The 12,959-nt window shown below is 29.8% G+C and overlaps 2 protein-coding genes across 11 annotated transcripts in view; one reads left to right on the top strand and one right to left on the bottom strand.

Moving 5' to 3' along the window:
* Positions 1-26: 26 nt before the first annotated feature.
* Positions 27-1,625, bottom strand: LOC107074101 (WD repeat domain-containing protein 83). The gene is made up of 4 exons (XM_015335169.2): positions 1,233-1,625; positions 881-1,124; positions 575-801; positions 27-498 (listed from the first exon to the last, which is right to left on the bottom strand). Exons 1-4 carry the CDS (start codon positions 1,312-1,314, stop codon positions 125-127), a joined length of 927 nt encoding a protein of 308 aa, XP_015190655.1. The 5' UTR covers positions 1,315-1,625; the 3' UTR covers positions 27-124.
* Positions 1,626-2,611: 986 nt separating this feature from the next.
* Positions 2,612-12,959, top strand: part of LOC107074100 (low-density lipoprotein receptor) — a 30,683-nt gene continuing 20,335 nt past the window's right edge. For 2 of the 10 annotated variants that reach the window (XM_089177401.1, XM_015335163.2), the window contains exons 1-2: positions 2,686-3,735; positions 10,037-10,162. In XM_089177401.1, the coding sequence (XP_089033527.1) occupies positions 3,639-3,735; positions 10,037-10,162 (223 nt within the window). In that variant the 5' untranslated portion in view covers positions 2,686-3,638. Of the gene's footprint in view, positions 3,736-10,036; positions 10,163-12,959 lie in introns of all 10 variants that reach the window. The other 8 variants (XM_089177399.1, XM_089177398.1, XM_089177400.1 and 5 more) reach the window with 8 other exon arrangements.

Genomic DNA, 12,959 nt, shown 5'->3' with positions numbered 1-12,959 from the left:
GATAACAAACAAAAAGTAAGAATAAGTAAATTGTCAATGAATTATTTTGTTCTTGTATATACAAAATATTAAAAATAAATAAAAATAATTCATACATTATATATCAATTTTATTTACTTATATCTTAATCAACTTTAGTAGTAGATTCTGCACTCCACATTAATATGCTGTAACCATTCGCAGCCAAAAAACAGTTCTTCGTTGGATGAACGTTTATAGATAAGGTAGGATATTTTGACGGCCTGTATCCAGAAAGTTTAGCGACAACTTCCTGTGTTGCCAAATCCCATACCCATAATTTACCATCTTCGGAACCAGAAAGAATCTGGGTATCTTGAGCATTTACACTTGATTCTAAACACAAATCTTTAGCCGTATGTCCAATAAATTTCCCAAGTAATTCTCCGGTATCTTTATCAATTAAACGTACTACATCGTTTGCACAACTAACAACAATACACTGTCCGTCCCTTGTAAAACTAGCACATGTCACTGCGTCTAAAAAAAAATTTGTTTTTTTATATTTATACATTACATATAGAAGTAATTTTGTAATACTCAATATATCAAATACCTTTCATGTAATCCGAATACATTTGACCAACACGAATATCATATCTTCTTATCTTTCCATCAAATGAAGCAGATAAAATTTCATGATCAGAAGTTCTAACGCTAGAAATTGAATCTTTGGCATCATTCAAACATTGTACAGGATCTATCGATTTAGACCTTACATCCCAACACATAACGGTATTGTCTCGAGATCCAGAAACAACCATTGTTGATTCTTCATTATATCTAACATCATAATAAAAGTCCTTATTTATACATAGTGATAATATTTACATACAAAGAGTAAGAAAATATTTTATTCTACCTCACAGTTGTTACAGGACCTGCATGTCCTCTTAAACGTCGAGTAGGAGTTCCAGTACTTACATCCCATAAAATCAAAGATTTATCTAAACCGCAAGATACTATCTGACTGCTATCGCAAGATGCACAAGCATCCATAACTTCGTCTCCATGTCCACCATAGACTTTTAATGTTGTAGCCTTGTAAGGATTCCATAACTTTATTTTCCTATCTGATCCACACGTCACACAATATTCTCCATCAACTGTAAATTGTTTTTAGGTTAGTTTATATGAAAAATTTTTAAAAATCATTATATATATATATATATATTTTGATAAAACTATTAATAATATAAATAATATGTACATACCACTGAAACGAACTGACCTTACTGCACCTTGTTTGCAATCAATTTCTTGTACGAACTTATATTTTACTTCTATGCCACTCATGTCAAAGAAAAATTCAAATGCAGCAATTTTTTCAAGCAAATCACGACATTTCCTTATTTTAAATATTATATTTAAATTTTGCTGATGAATAAATACTTTAAATATACTCTACATACACAATTGCTCATAAACATTTTGTACGAAATAGGTTATACCGCGTAAACTGCTTTATTTGATTCGTTCTATCGAGTATTTATATTTGTCACGTGATATATATTATTATTTATATTTAATATAAATTTTACATCTTTAAATTTGATTTGTCATAAAAATTGAAATTTTATTAATTATTTAGAAAACTTTTTATCTATTACAAAACATAACATTATTTAGTTTTTTATATTATTGTTCGATGTAATAATTATTTTATGCAAATATTACGTATAAACTTTTCATAGGTTGAATCAATCAGATGATTAGATTGGACCAATGAAAGAACGTTTTTATAAGAAATGCAATTACTGAATGGCGCGACAATTCGTCGGAAAAAATAGAATAAACACGTCGTCACCACGTTTTATAGGTGTTTCACGTCGATATTTTTATAAATAATAAAAATAGACAAAGATTTCATTCCTTCGAAATTAATAAATTTTTTTTTGATAAAACTAATAAGAAAAGCGGTCAAGTTCATTATAACGCAGAGGATATTTAATGTTACTTTGAAACAGAAAAAATTAATTGAAAATTTCGTGGAATCGAGTTGATCTATCCGGGTTTGGAATTTTCAGCAAACATATTGTCGATATATTAATAATACAATATTTTGCAAAATTTAATTTACAACGAATTCTTAAAGAAAAATTAGTTTTACCGATCGACAATAGGTTATAAATTTCGATTTGTGATAGAGATTTCAACGAGGGATAGAAAGAATAAGAAAAGGGTGCGTAGAAAGTGAGATAAAGAAAGTCAATGAGAATCGCAGAGAGAGCAAGAGAGAAAAAAATATCGAGAATACCGCTAGAGTGTAGAAAATAGTGGGAGGGAGAAAGAGAGAAAGAGAAAAAGGAGATAGAGAAGAATGAACTGCGCGCGCAGATGGCGCGATGTTGATGCGTCAGAATCGGTGCTCTTGCCGTCATCGTCATCATTTGCCGGGCTATGCCAAGGATGAAAAGAGAAGGAATTTTAGCTCGTTCATAAGAGAGAGAAATAAAGATAGAACTGAAGGGAGAGAAAGATAGTGTATGCACACTACTATGCGCATGAATTGTTGAGGACTAGAAAGAGAAGGTAATAGTAAGCACGAGAGAAAAAGGGATAGAAGGATGGAGTGGGAGAGAGAGGGACAGAGGGAGTTAGACAGAAAGGAGAGGAAGTAAAGCAGCAAACAGACAAGACGCGCCTTCGTGAAGAGAGGCACGGAAGCAGGAGCTTGTACTTACGGGGCGGGCCACTATTAGAGCCAGTCTTACGACCACCTCAGAGTATACATTTTTTTCTCCACTGTAATCGCACGAACGTTGTTCGTATCACTCGAACGTTTAGACAGAGAAAAAGAGAGAGTGAGAGAGAGCCGGTGAAACGAATTAAAGAGAGGGTTTCATGCGAGGATCATCATTGGAAATTATTATTGCTACTGTTTCTTCCCTACCGCGTGACTCGTATCTTTGAAAAGGACGAACTAGTGGTACCCCTAGTTGATTTGACAGATATAAACATATTTATAATTTATTATTTCTCTCATTCCTTTTTTCTATAAATTAAATGTTATGTTCCTTCTAACATATATTTACATATATTAATCTAATAATAATAATAAAATCTCCTCTCTCTCATTCTCTTTCATTCCCTTTTGCAATTTGTCTTTGTATAGAACGAATAACCCAAAATTCGAATGCGGTTTTCCCTATCATCGTTATTACTACTATCATTCTTCTCGTGCTCGTCGTGATAGTTGTTGCTACTGCTACTGCTACTGCTACTGGTACTGCTACTACTGCTGCTGCTACTGCTGCTGCTCTTTCTCTTGATCGATTCCCCGGCGAGGTTGCCGGGTGGGAAAAGTAAGCGTGCGTGCCGCAGACGACGTCTCGCGAAGAGAAACGAAGAAGTAAGAGGAGAAGAAGAAAGAGAGAAAGAGAGAAAGAAAGAAAGAAAGAAAGAGAGGAAGAAAGAGAAACGGCCGGAACGCGACCGCTTGCTTGCTGACTTTTCTTCGCGCCGTCTATATAGTAGTGGTGGTGGTGGTAGTGGTGGTGGTGGTGGTGCTCTGGTGGTGATCTGGTGTTCTAGTGGTGGTGACTTTGCCGAAGGTGTATTGGCTGAGAGAGAGAGCCGACGACAGGACACGAGTAAGCCGCCGACAAAAGAGGGCTGTTATGGAGCGAGGTTGTCGTCTGCTTTTCCTGTTCCCGCCGCTACACCTGCTTACGATATTCATTGCTCTCACTTTGACAGATGCTTTTTCTACGGACAGTAAGTATTTCCTTATTATTCATCTTATTTCGTTTCAACATTTCTTACTACCCTCCTTTATATTTTTGATAAACCTCACCACCAGTTAGTTCAACCAGAGCTTTCCCTTTTTTTTCTTTTTACTTTACGTGAACCAATACGAGATTGTATTTGATTGAACGAAATATGAGAATGTCAATGTTTTGGAACATATTTCAGTCAATATCATTTCAATATTTTTTCCTTTTAATTTATTTGAATAAAATATAGAAGAGAAAGGAAAGATTCATGAGAGAGAAAAAGAGAGAGAGAGAAAGATGTAGCTGCTTTACCGTGCGTGCCTTTCCGTGTGCGTACACGCGCGTGCGCATTAGACGGATTAAAAGGCGATTGTCTTTGAACGTGTACGACACGCAATCGTCGATTTCGTGTCACACCACCCGGTCTAGCTTGTATATATATATATATACATGCCCATATATAAATGTGTATAGGTACTTGCATATATGACCCTACGAATGAGCACGGCGCTTCTTTGCGTAACCACCTCGCTTTTCTGCGGTACTTCTTGACATAGAACGCGTCAGGTGTTAAGTCGAAGAGACAAGAATTGGCTCAATCACTCGTTTTTATAGTCTATATACCTATATACATCTCTCTCTCTCTCTCTCTCTATATATATATATATATATATATATATATATATATGTGTATTAGTATGTATTAGTTAAGAGAAATGTTCTTGACCTTTTACGAAAATGTGAACTAAGACTGCTCGTTTAATAATTCAACATTTTATACAAATATAAATAAGTTTATTATACATATACAATATATACATACATATTTATATATATTGTATGTGATGTGATAGGTTTATGCATATTTTTATTATTTAAAATATTGCTCCTTAGCAAATATTATTCTTTTTTTTCAAATGCAAATGTAAGTAGACAAGAATCATCCTTGAGAATAATCAGTTATCAGCCATTTAAATTTCTTACGTTCGTTTAGATATTGCGCACGTAAAATAATCTTTGAACTATTTGTTGATGTTTTTTTCCATTTGATTTTCTTTCCTATCTCTTTCTCTCTTTCTCTTTCTCTCTCTCTCTCTCTCTCTCTCTCTCTTCCTCTCTTTCTTTTTTTACGTTAATAGAGCTAAATATCATCTTAGGAAAATTAAATTTCTTTTTTATTAGCTTGACAAATTTTGATAAACATATATTACGGTTGTTTGATATTATCATTTTGGTAATATAATTTAAATGTATTAATTGAATATATAATTATTCTAAATTTTACACATACGCTTATTCATGTTTATATAATAATAAATATTATTTTGTGAAATGTAAATATTGATCATTATAATTGTTTTGTTCATCCGATTACTAACGAATTTATTTTATTAGTTTTGTTTTAATCTTACATAATCGAGCTTCAAAGCATAATTAATCATATCATAAATATGTGAGAGTAGTTCGCATAAAACAAATCTCATGATAAACAAATTAAAAACTCATAATCTCGTGTTTATCTAAAATTCGTTAAATTTTTCGATATTTGTCAAACTCCACATTTTTATTCCTTTTTATTGTCATTTCCAATGAATTTCAAATTATCTGCAATGGATCGATCAATCTTTTAGAAAAAAAAGAAATTTATATAATATTACGAGACGATTCAAAGAATTCTAAATTTATCGATTAGTATACTTTTTGTAAATGATCGTTTTAAAATCGTACGTAAAATATTACTATCTATTTTCCAATATTTTCGATATATATAAGTCGTGTTTATACAACATTTTTAATTTTATTCGTTTAAGTTTTCTTTTTCTATAAGATTTTTTTTGTAGGTCAACTATTTTTTGCAAGATTTGTTGAATTCACGTTACGGAAGTCAGATAAGACGAAGAACGTTGCTCGTGATTCGAAAGTGCATACGCATGATTTTTTTCCCGATTAATCGATCTATCGTGAACTATGATCAAAGTTTAATCGTTATATCGGGAAGTATTCGTGTCGAATCAAAGCAGGAACTGTTTTATAAACAAGAGATTATCTTACATTTCTACGCATATTTAGAAATAAATAAATTACGTTACTGACATAATTCAGTAATTCGATAAAACGCAAAACAAACTTTCTTCAATCGGTGTTCCAATCATTTCGATTTTTTATTAATTGTTCATCAAATATTATATTACATGAGAATACAATATTTTTTTAAATCAAATCATACACGTATAATAATCATTCTTTAAAATGTATCGTATTTCAACGAGATTTTATATTTATTTAGCATTTTATTTGATTACCAAATTAAATATATTGATTATATTTACTGCGTATAGTTTCTCTCTGCCTTTCTCTCTCTCTCTCTCTCTCTCTCTCTCTCTCTTTAATGATAAACAATTTAAATTAAGAGTGACAACAGGGCAAGAAGGAAAAGAGGAGGAGAGTTGAAGGCAAGAGAGAAAATAAACATATAAACACAAATAGTATAGACAAAACAATAGCTAGACGATTACTAACGATCAAAACAATTTAATTGATATTTAACCCTTTATAATGCAATGTCTTGCGAAGTAACACATTTAGACATGTGACGGTGATCAAGAAAGTCGTGTAATTTATTTAGAATATTAACAAATTTGCATATTACATTAGCACGTTATTATTAAAATTCTACGATCTTGTAAATGAATAATATTGTTGCAAATCAATTATACACTCATTTACTTTCTTTAATAAAAGAAAAATCATTTTTAAAATCGTTTGTCAATGTATTTTTTTATTTTTTCATTCATTTTGTCGACATAATGACATCAATTTGATTTTTATTTCAATATAATGTCTCGAATTTTTAAAAATATTTTTCTCTATCTTTATTTAAATATAATTTATACTTAAAATTAGTTTAAAGTGTAATTACACTAGTATACTCAACCTCTTCTTGTGTAACACAATATTCTTAAAGGATGGTCTACAAATTGCAACGGCTCTTTTATAGCACAACATTTTTATAAAACTGTTTCTATATAGCATGACTTAATAAATTCGGTCATCCTCATATAGCATGAATGTTAGATATAAAAATTATACACATATATATATTTTTACATTATACAATTCTGTTGTAGTTGTGAACAAAAATTGGGTTGGTTTTAAAGGATTAAGCTTGACGTTATAGAACTATAATAAAATGAAAAAGTATACGTACACGTCCGTTTTACCTTCAATGTGGAAATTTTACATTTTCACAAAAGTATTTTCGAAAAAAAAATGGAAATAAAAAAAGTAAAAACCTTAGTCGTTGACATTGACAGATATTTCATGTTTCTTTTTTTGAATTACATTCAATAATATGATTACTTGAAGATATAAGAATTTTCTCAGAAATGAACTAAAAAACGAGAATTTATTTAAATTCGAAACTATAATTATGCGATAGTTAACACATCTTTTTGTCTTCTATTACACATCAACAATTATCTGCTAATTATCAATTAGACGAGATAATTGATTTACAAGTTTTTAAGTAATTTTACAAAATGTAGTTATTCTCTTTCGATATTACAAAAAAAAAAAGAGAAATTAACGTAATTGATTCTAAAAGAATTTAACTACAAACTTTTGGGTCCACTCTTTCGCGAATTTATATATATATATATATACATACATAAATGTTAACAGAGATAGTATCTATATTATATTTATTGATTTACTGAGATTCGATATAAAGTATGCAAAGTTATGTACTTTACTTTCTAGTAAGATGAACTACATATTATTTTTTAACCCTTATCGGTCGTCAGCTTTTTTCACACGATTCTCATTAGGTTATTGCTGATTTCGGTTTATATGCATATTAGGGTGGGTCAAAAAAATGACTTATTTTTTTTTTCAAGTGCCACGGAAAAATGGGTTGCTAGACACCTTAAAACAATTCTCACCAAATATAAGCTCTTAATTTTAATAGGAAGATCCTCCGCATCGCAGTTTTTTTTTCAGTCCAATAGATTAAAATTCATACCTCATTATTTATTGATTGTACAGAAAAATGTTCTAGACGAATTTTGTAGGAAATTTAATGCTCTACAAAAAAGGTATCTTATATTTTTTCCGTAAACCTCACCATTTGAATGATATTGAAGATTTAAGTTTAATTATTTTAAGACAAATTTCATTTTTGTTTATGAATTTTATAACTCGACAATAAATGACTATTATAAAATGCGCAATACAAATTCTTGTAGGAAATTGAACGAATTTAAGAAAATCAAACTTTCATGTGTACTGATTTTTGTCTCTGAATATCTTTTGAACGCTTAATTTAATTGCCAAAACATAAGACACCATTTTTATAGAGCAGTTAATTTCCTACAAAAATTTGTATTGTGCACTTTTTAATAGTCATTTATTGTCGAGTTATAAAATTCATAAACAAAAATGAAATTTGTCTAAGAATCATCAAATTTAAATCTTCAATATCATTCAAATAGTGAGGTTTACGGAAAAAATATAAGATACCTTTTTTGTAGAGCATTAAATTTCCTACAAAATTCGTCTAGAACATTTTTCTGTACAATCAATAAATAATGAGCTATGAATTTTAATCTATTAGACTGAAAAAAATAAAAATAAAAAACTGCGATGCGGAGGATCTTCCTATTAAAATTAAGAGCTCATATTTGGTGAGAATTGTTTTAAAGTGTCTAGCAACCCATTTTTCCGTGGCACTTGAAAAAAAAATAAGTCATTTTTTTGACCCACCCTAATGCATATACATATTTCGTTTGTCACTTTTTACGTGACAGACGACTGCACCGCCAAAGTACCGTTGTTATGTGAAAGGTGATTAACGCCCGATAAGGGTTCTTGTTTTTTATCATGTCTCATGTTTTTCTATTTTATTAGACAACTTTAAGAAACTTACGATGCATTTAATAATCTAATAATATATGTATATAGGAAAATATTGATAATGAACAAAATATAAAAATAATAACTGAAAAAGTAGGTTCACTGACTATCTTAGAGTATTAAATTTTTAATAGAACACGATGTTATAAAGTTATAGAGCTTCCTCGTGCTGGATAATAATTTGATTATGTTCTCGAAAGCTTCTCGAAGTTTTGGCGAATCAAGAAAGAGTAAAAAATATGGAAAGGAAAAAGCAAGTTACTTTGAGACAAGATCGTGTATCTTTGATGAAACTTCGACGGATACGAAAGACGACATTAATCGTGTGGCTCGTTCATTAATTCTCTTTTTGCTTGAAATATTAATGACGTCCTTGCTATATCACATGTTCTTAATATTTCAACAATAATCGTTTTTCATGCTCGAGTTAAGGTTTCTTCTCTCTTATGTTAGATAGGTGTAATAGAAGATACATTAGATAGAGGTAATTACTATTAAATCATACATTAGTTATATGAATAAATTAATTCTCTACAAATTTTATCTTTTTCATATCTAATTAAAATATTACATTTTTTAAATATTATATGTATATGTGTGTATATATATGTAGACACGAATGAATGACGTGAATTTTTATTACCTTTAAAATGATGTATTACAGGGTTGAAAGTAGCACTTAAAATTTCAAAATATGGGTAGCTAGAATGCAAGAGATTGAACATAAAATTTTATAAATACCTATTGATTTTCAATTTTCTCTTCAATATTTAAATGGATGCCTCTTTTCATTTATTTCTTTTTTTTTTCAAAATAAAAATTACCTACAATCGAGAGCTATTAAAGATAGAAAATTTAAAAATTAACGCATTGAACATATGTATATGATATACCTTTCTAATATAAATTAAAGAATATTGGATATTGAATTTTAATGTGAACTAAAATGTCTTACTTACATTAGTTGATTTAAAAAATAAAAATAGTAGATTATTCATTTTTAATAATAATTTGTTTCCAGAAACACTTTTAGTTCAGCCAGTATTTATACTTTCATATATATATTGTTGTTGATCACTTTGATAACATTAAATAGCGAGAATCAATTAAGAAATAATTGCCAAATTTATTTCGGATATGTTGAAAGACCAACTTTGTTACACTAAGTGGTATATCATCAACGTGTATGAGCAATAGAGAGAATGCATATATAACTATCTACGTATTCATATACATATATATACATCGATCGTATACTATAAGTACATAAACGTCGTAAACCGGAGGAGGGAATATCTAGCAACGAAGATATTATAGTAAATATTCCCATGAGAGAGAGATAAGAAGATAGAAAGACTGGTTCTGATATTTTTGTCATTTCTCGCCAACAGGTAAACCGGCTTGTCCATTAATACAATTTCGCTGTGCGAACGGCAGATGTATACCTCCGACTTGGGTTTGCGACAAAGCTGACGACTGTACGGATAATTCTGATGAGGATCCTGAAAAATGCAAAAGTAAGAATAACAAACCAACAAATTATGAATTAATATAATATATATAAGAATTTTCTATTATGAATACAAAACTGATTCAAAGTTTTTAGTTGGGCTAATAATTTGTAGACGATTTCCAAAATTAATTAATACAATTTTTTAGGCGTTCTTTTCAGATTATAATTGAGTTTTTAAACAAGTAATTTTATTACTCTTACTCGAAAAAATAGCAATTTATTTTTTAAATCATCCTCTATTATTTTCGTTTCTATTTGAATTATATATTAACAAATTTTTCAAGATTTATTCCAAAGCAATATACGGTATCATTTGTAGCAACCATATAGCCGCAAATGTAAGTTGAAGTTTATTTGAAAAATATTATTTCGAGAAAGGGTTGATTGGAAATCGTTTTCTATATGTTATTAATGGTATAAAATATTCAATTTATTATTTATTTTTAATTTGTTACTTGGGGATATTTGAATTTGACTTACATTAGCCAACATTGGCACTGGAGCCAATGGCTTTGCTCTGGCTACGTTACCTTTTGCCGTGTTTAAAGGGTCACCGAACATTACTCTTTCCTGTTGGTACACATGTGCACACTGACAGTGAATGTATGTATAAAACATGCATGTATGTGTATTTACTTCTATCGAAAATCACTAGATACGAAGCCAAGAGTATCGATGCCAACGAACGAAAAAAAGAACGACGAATTTTGTATCTTATCAAAAGATTTATTTATGATCATTTATGAAATATATATTCGTCATTATTTCAATTAATAGATAGTTTGAAACAGATAGATAGATAGAGTTAACATTTAACAAGTAGGATTGGTATTGAAGACAAATGATAAATCAAGTAAATTTCATCGCCGATCAGTTAGCATAATCACAGCTTTGATTAGCTTCGGCTTATTGCAGAGTTGCATTAAATATTCACATAAATGTATATTTATGTATAGTATCTGTTTAGAGATCATCGATGATTAATATTGGCATTTAATCATTAATCGAATTCTTATTTTTTTGGTTATATGTATATTATTATACGTATGAATTATTTTTCATACAAGATTTTCACAAATATTCTATCTACGCAGAACGAATTCAACGATAATAATTAAGTTTCCTTCTTTAATAATTTTTTTTTGTTCAATTATTTGTTTCTCTCATTCGTTTAAAAGAATTAGAAACTAGATTGGACTGTTCGCATGTTGTTGAAAAATTCAGAAGGTTCTAATCTCGATAAATATAGGATTGTACCATATGTCTTTTATGCAAGAACCAGTTGTCCTTGCTGGTGTAATTTTCTTCGACGTTACAACAAAATCTTGCACCTTCCGTCTTGGATTGGTTTATTCGACGTGATTTTTTTTCTTTTTCTTTTTCCTATTTTTTTTTTTTTTTATACAAAAAAAAAAAAGAAATATTCTGTAGCGATAGTAAGTAAATAGTTGCTAAGTGTGTTTGATATCCCTCCTTGATATAATGTACATACGCGATTGCAACATATTGATAATTATGGTTTTTCGAATGACCTCGATCCAGGATATCCTGAGAGAATTTAAATGTAAATAAGAAAAAATTATGGTAACTAGGAAGAAAATCAAATGAGGAAGAAACAAGGAACGATCGATGTTGTCTATCGATCATCAAATCGTTGTAATCTTTTGACGATCAACTTGATATCTCGGATTATCAAGATCGCCTAATTAAATATCGAACATCGCCTATAGGAAAAGTAACTTAATAATTCTAATTACGTACTGTGTTTTTATTTTATTCTTCTCCTCATCCCCCTCGTATATCCAGTTGTTTTTATTTTTCGACTCTCTCAAACAACCGGAAAACCGCACTTAAACGTTAAAATTCATTGCGTGGTGGGTAATCATCAGGGAAAGCGAAACTCGCTAGTTTTTACTTTTAGTTCTTTCTTTCTTTTTTTTATTCATTATATATAGAACAAAAACAAAATTAAATAATAATAATAATAATAATAAAAAGATAAAAAAAAATTCTATGTAATAATAATATTAGATAACCAAGAAAGTACGTGCCGTGTTGATTAAAAACCACACGAACTTTCTTGGTTTTCTTAATATCTAATTTAGTGAACACATTTACATATATTATACTACAACAATATCTGTTTGAATAGTAAATAAATAAAGCAAGCGTATCGATGAGAAGGCCATCGAGATCATAGAAGTTTGTTGACGTGGCAGTTTTCATTTTAAAAATGACAGACCGATTAGAATCTTTATCACAAGTTCAAACGTCAAATCTAGAACGATTTTTGCGAAAAATCTGACGATACTGAAACGTAGATAGGGGAAAAGAGAAAAGAGAGAAAGAAATAGAGGAAAAATACTACACGTGAGTGCATCAAAAAGGTATCTGCTATAATACATCACGTTATCTTGCTAGAGCGAACGTGCATAGTGCACACTCGTGTATTTACAAACGTATACGAACAAAATCTAAAGCTGGGATCAGTGTATCGGGTTATTACCAACGATTCACTCTTTCTCTCTTTTCTCTCTCTCCGACATTTTTCAAAACATTTTATTTTATTATTTGAAAATACTTGGAATTAAACATCGTTACAAATCTTAACGATAATTGACGAGACAGTTTGATTGAAAATGTCCGTTAAAAAAATAAATAAAAGAATAAAAAAAAAAAAAAAAATATGTAAAAACAGGAAATAAAAAGGACAAAAAACGAGATTATCCGAACAACGTGTCATACAAATAACGAATATAATTCTATTTCAAACAATGTATATAGAATGTGAAAATAGACCG

Source organism: Polistes dominula, unplaced genomic scaffold, assembly GCF_049000335.1.
Source record: "Polistes dominula isolate Pdom_NZ unplaced genomic scaffold, Pdom_raw_medaka contig_20, whole genome shotgun sequence".
In the NCBI taxonomy this organism is placed as follows: Eukaryota; Metazoa; Arthropoda; class Insecta; order Hymenoptera; family Vespidae; genus Polistes; species Polistes dominula.
This window is presented reverse-complemented; position numbering and strand designations above follow the sequence as displayed.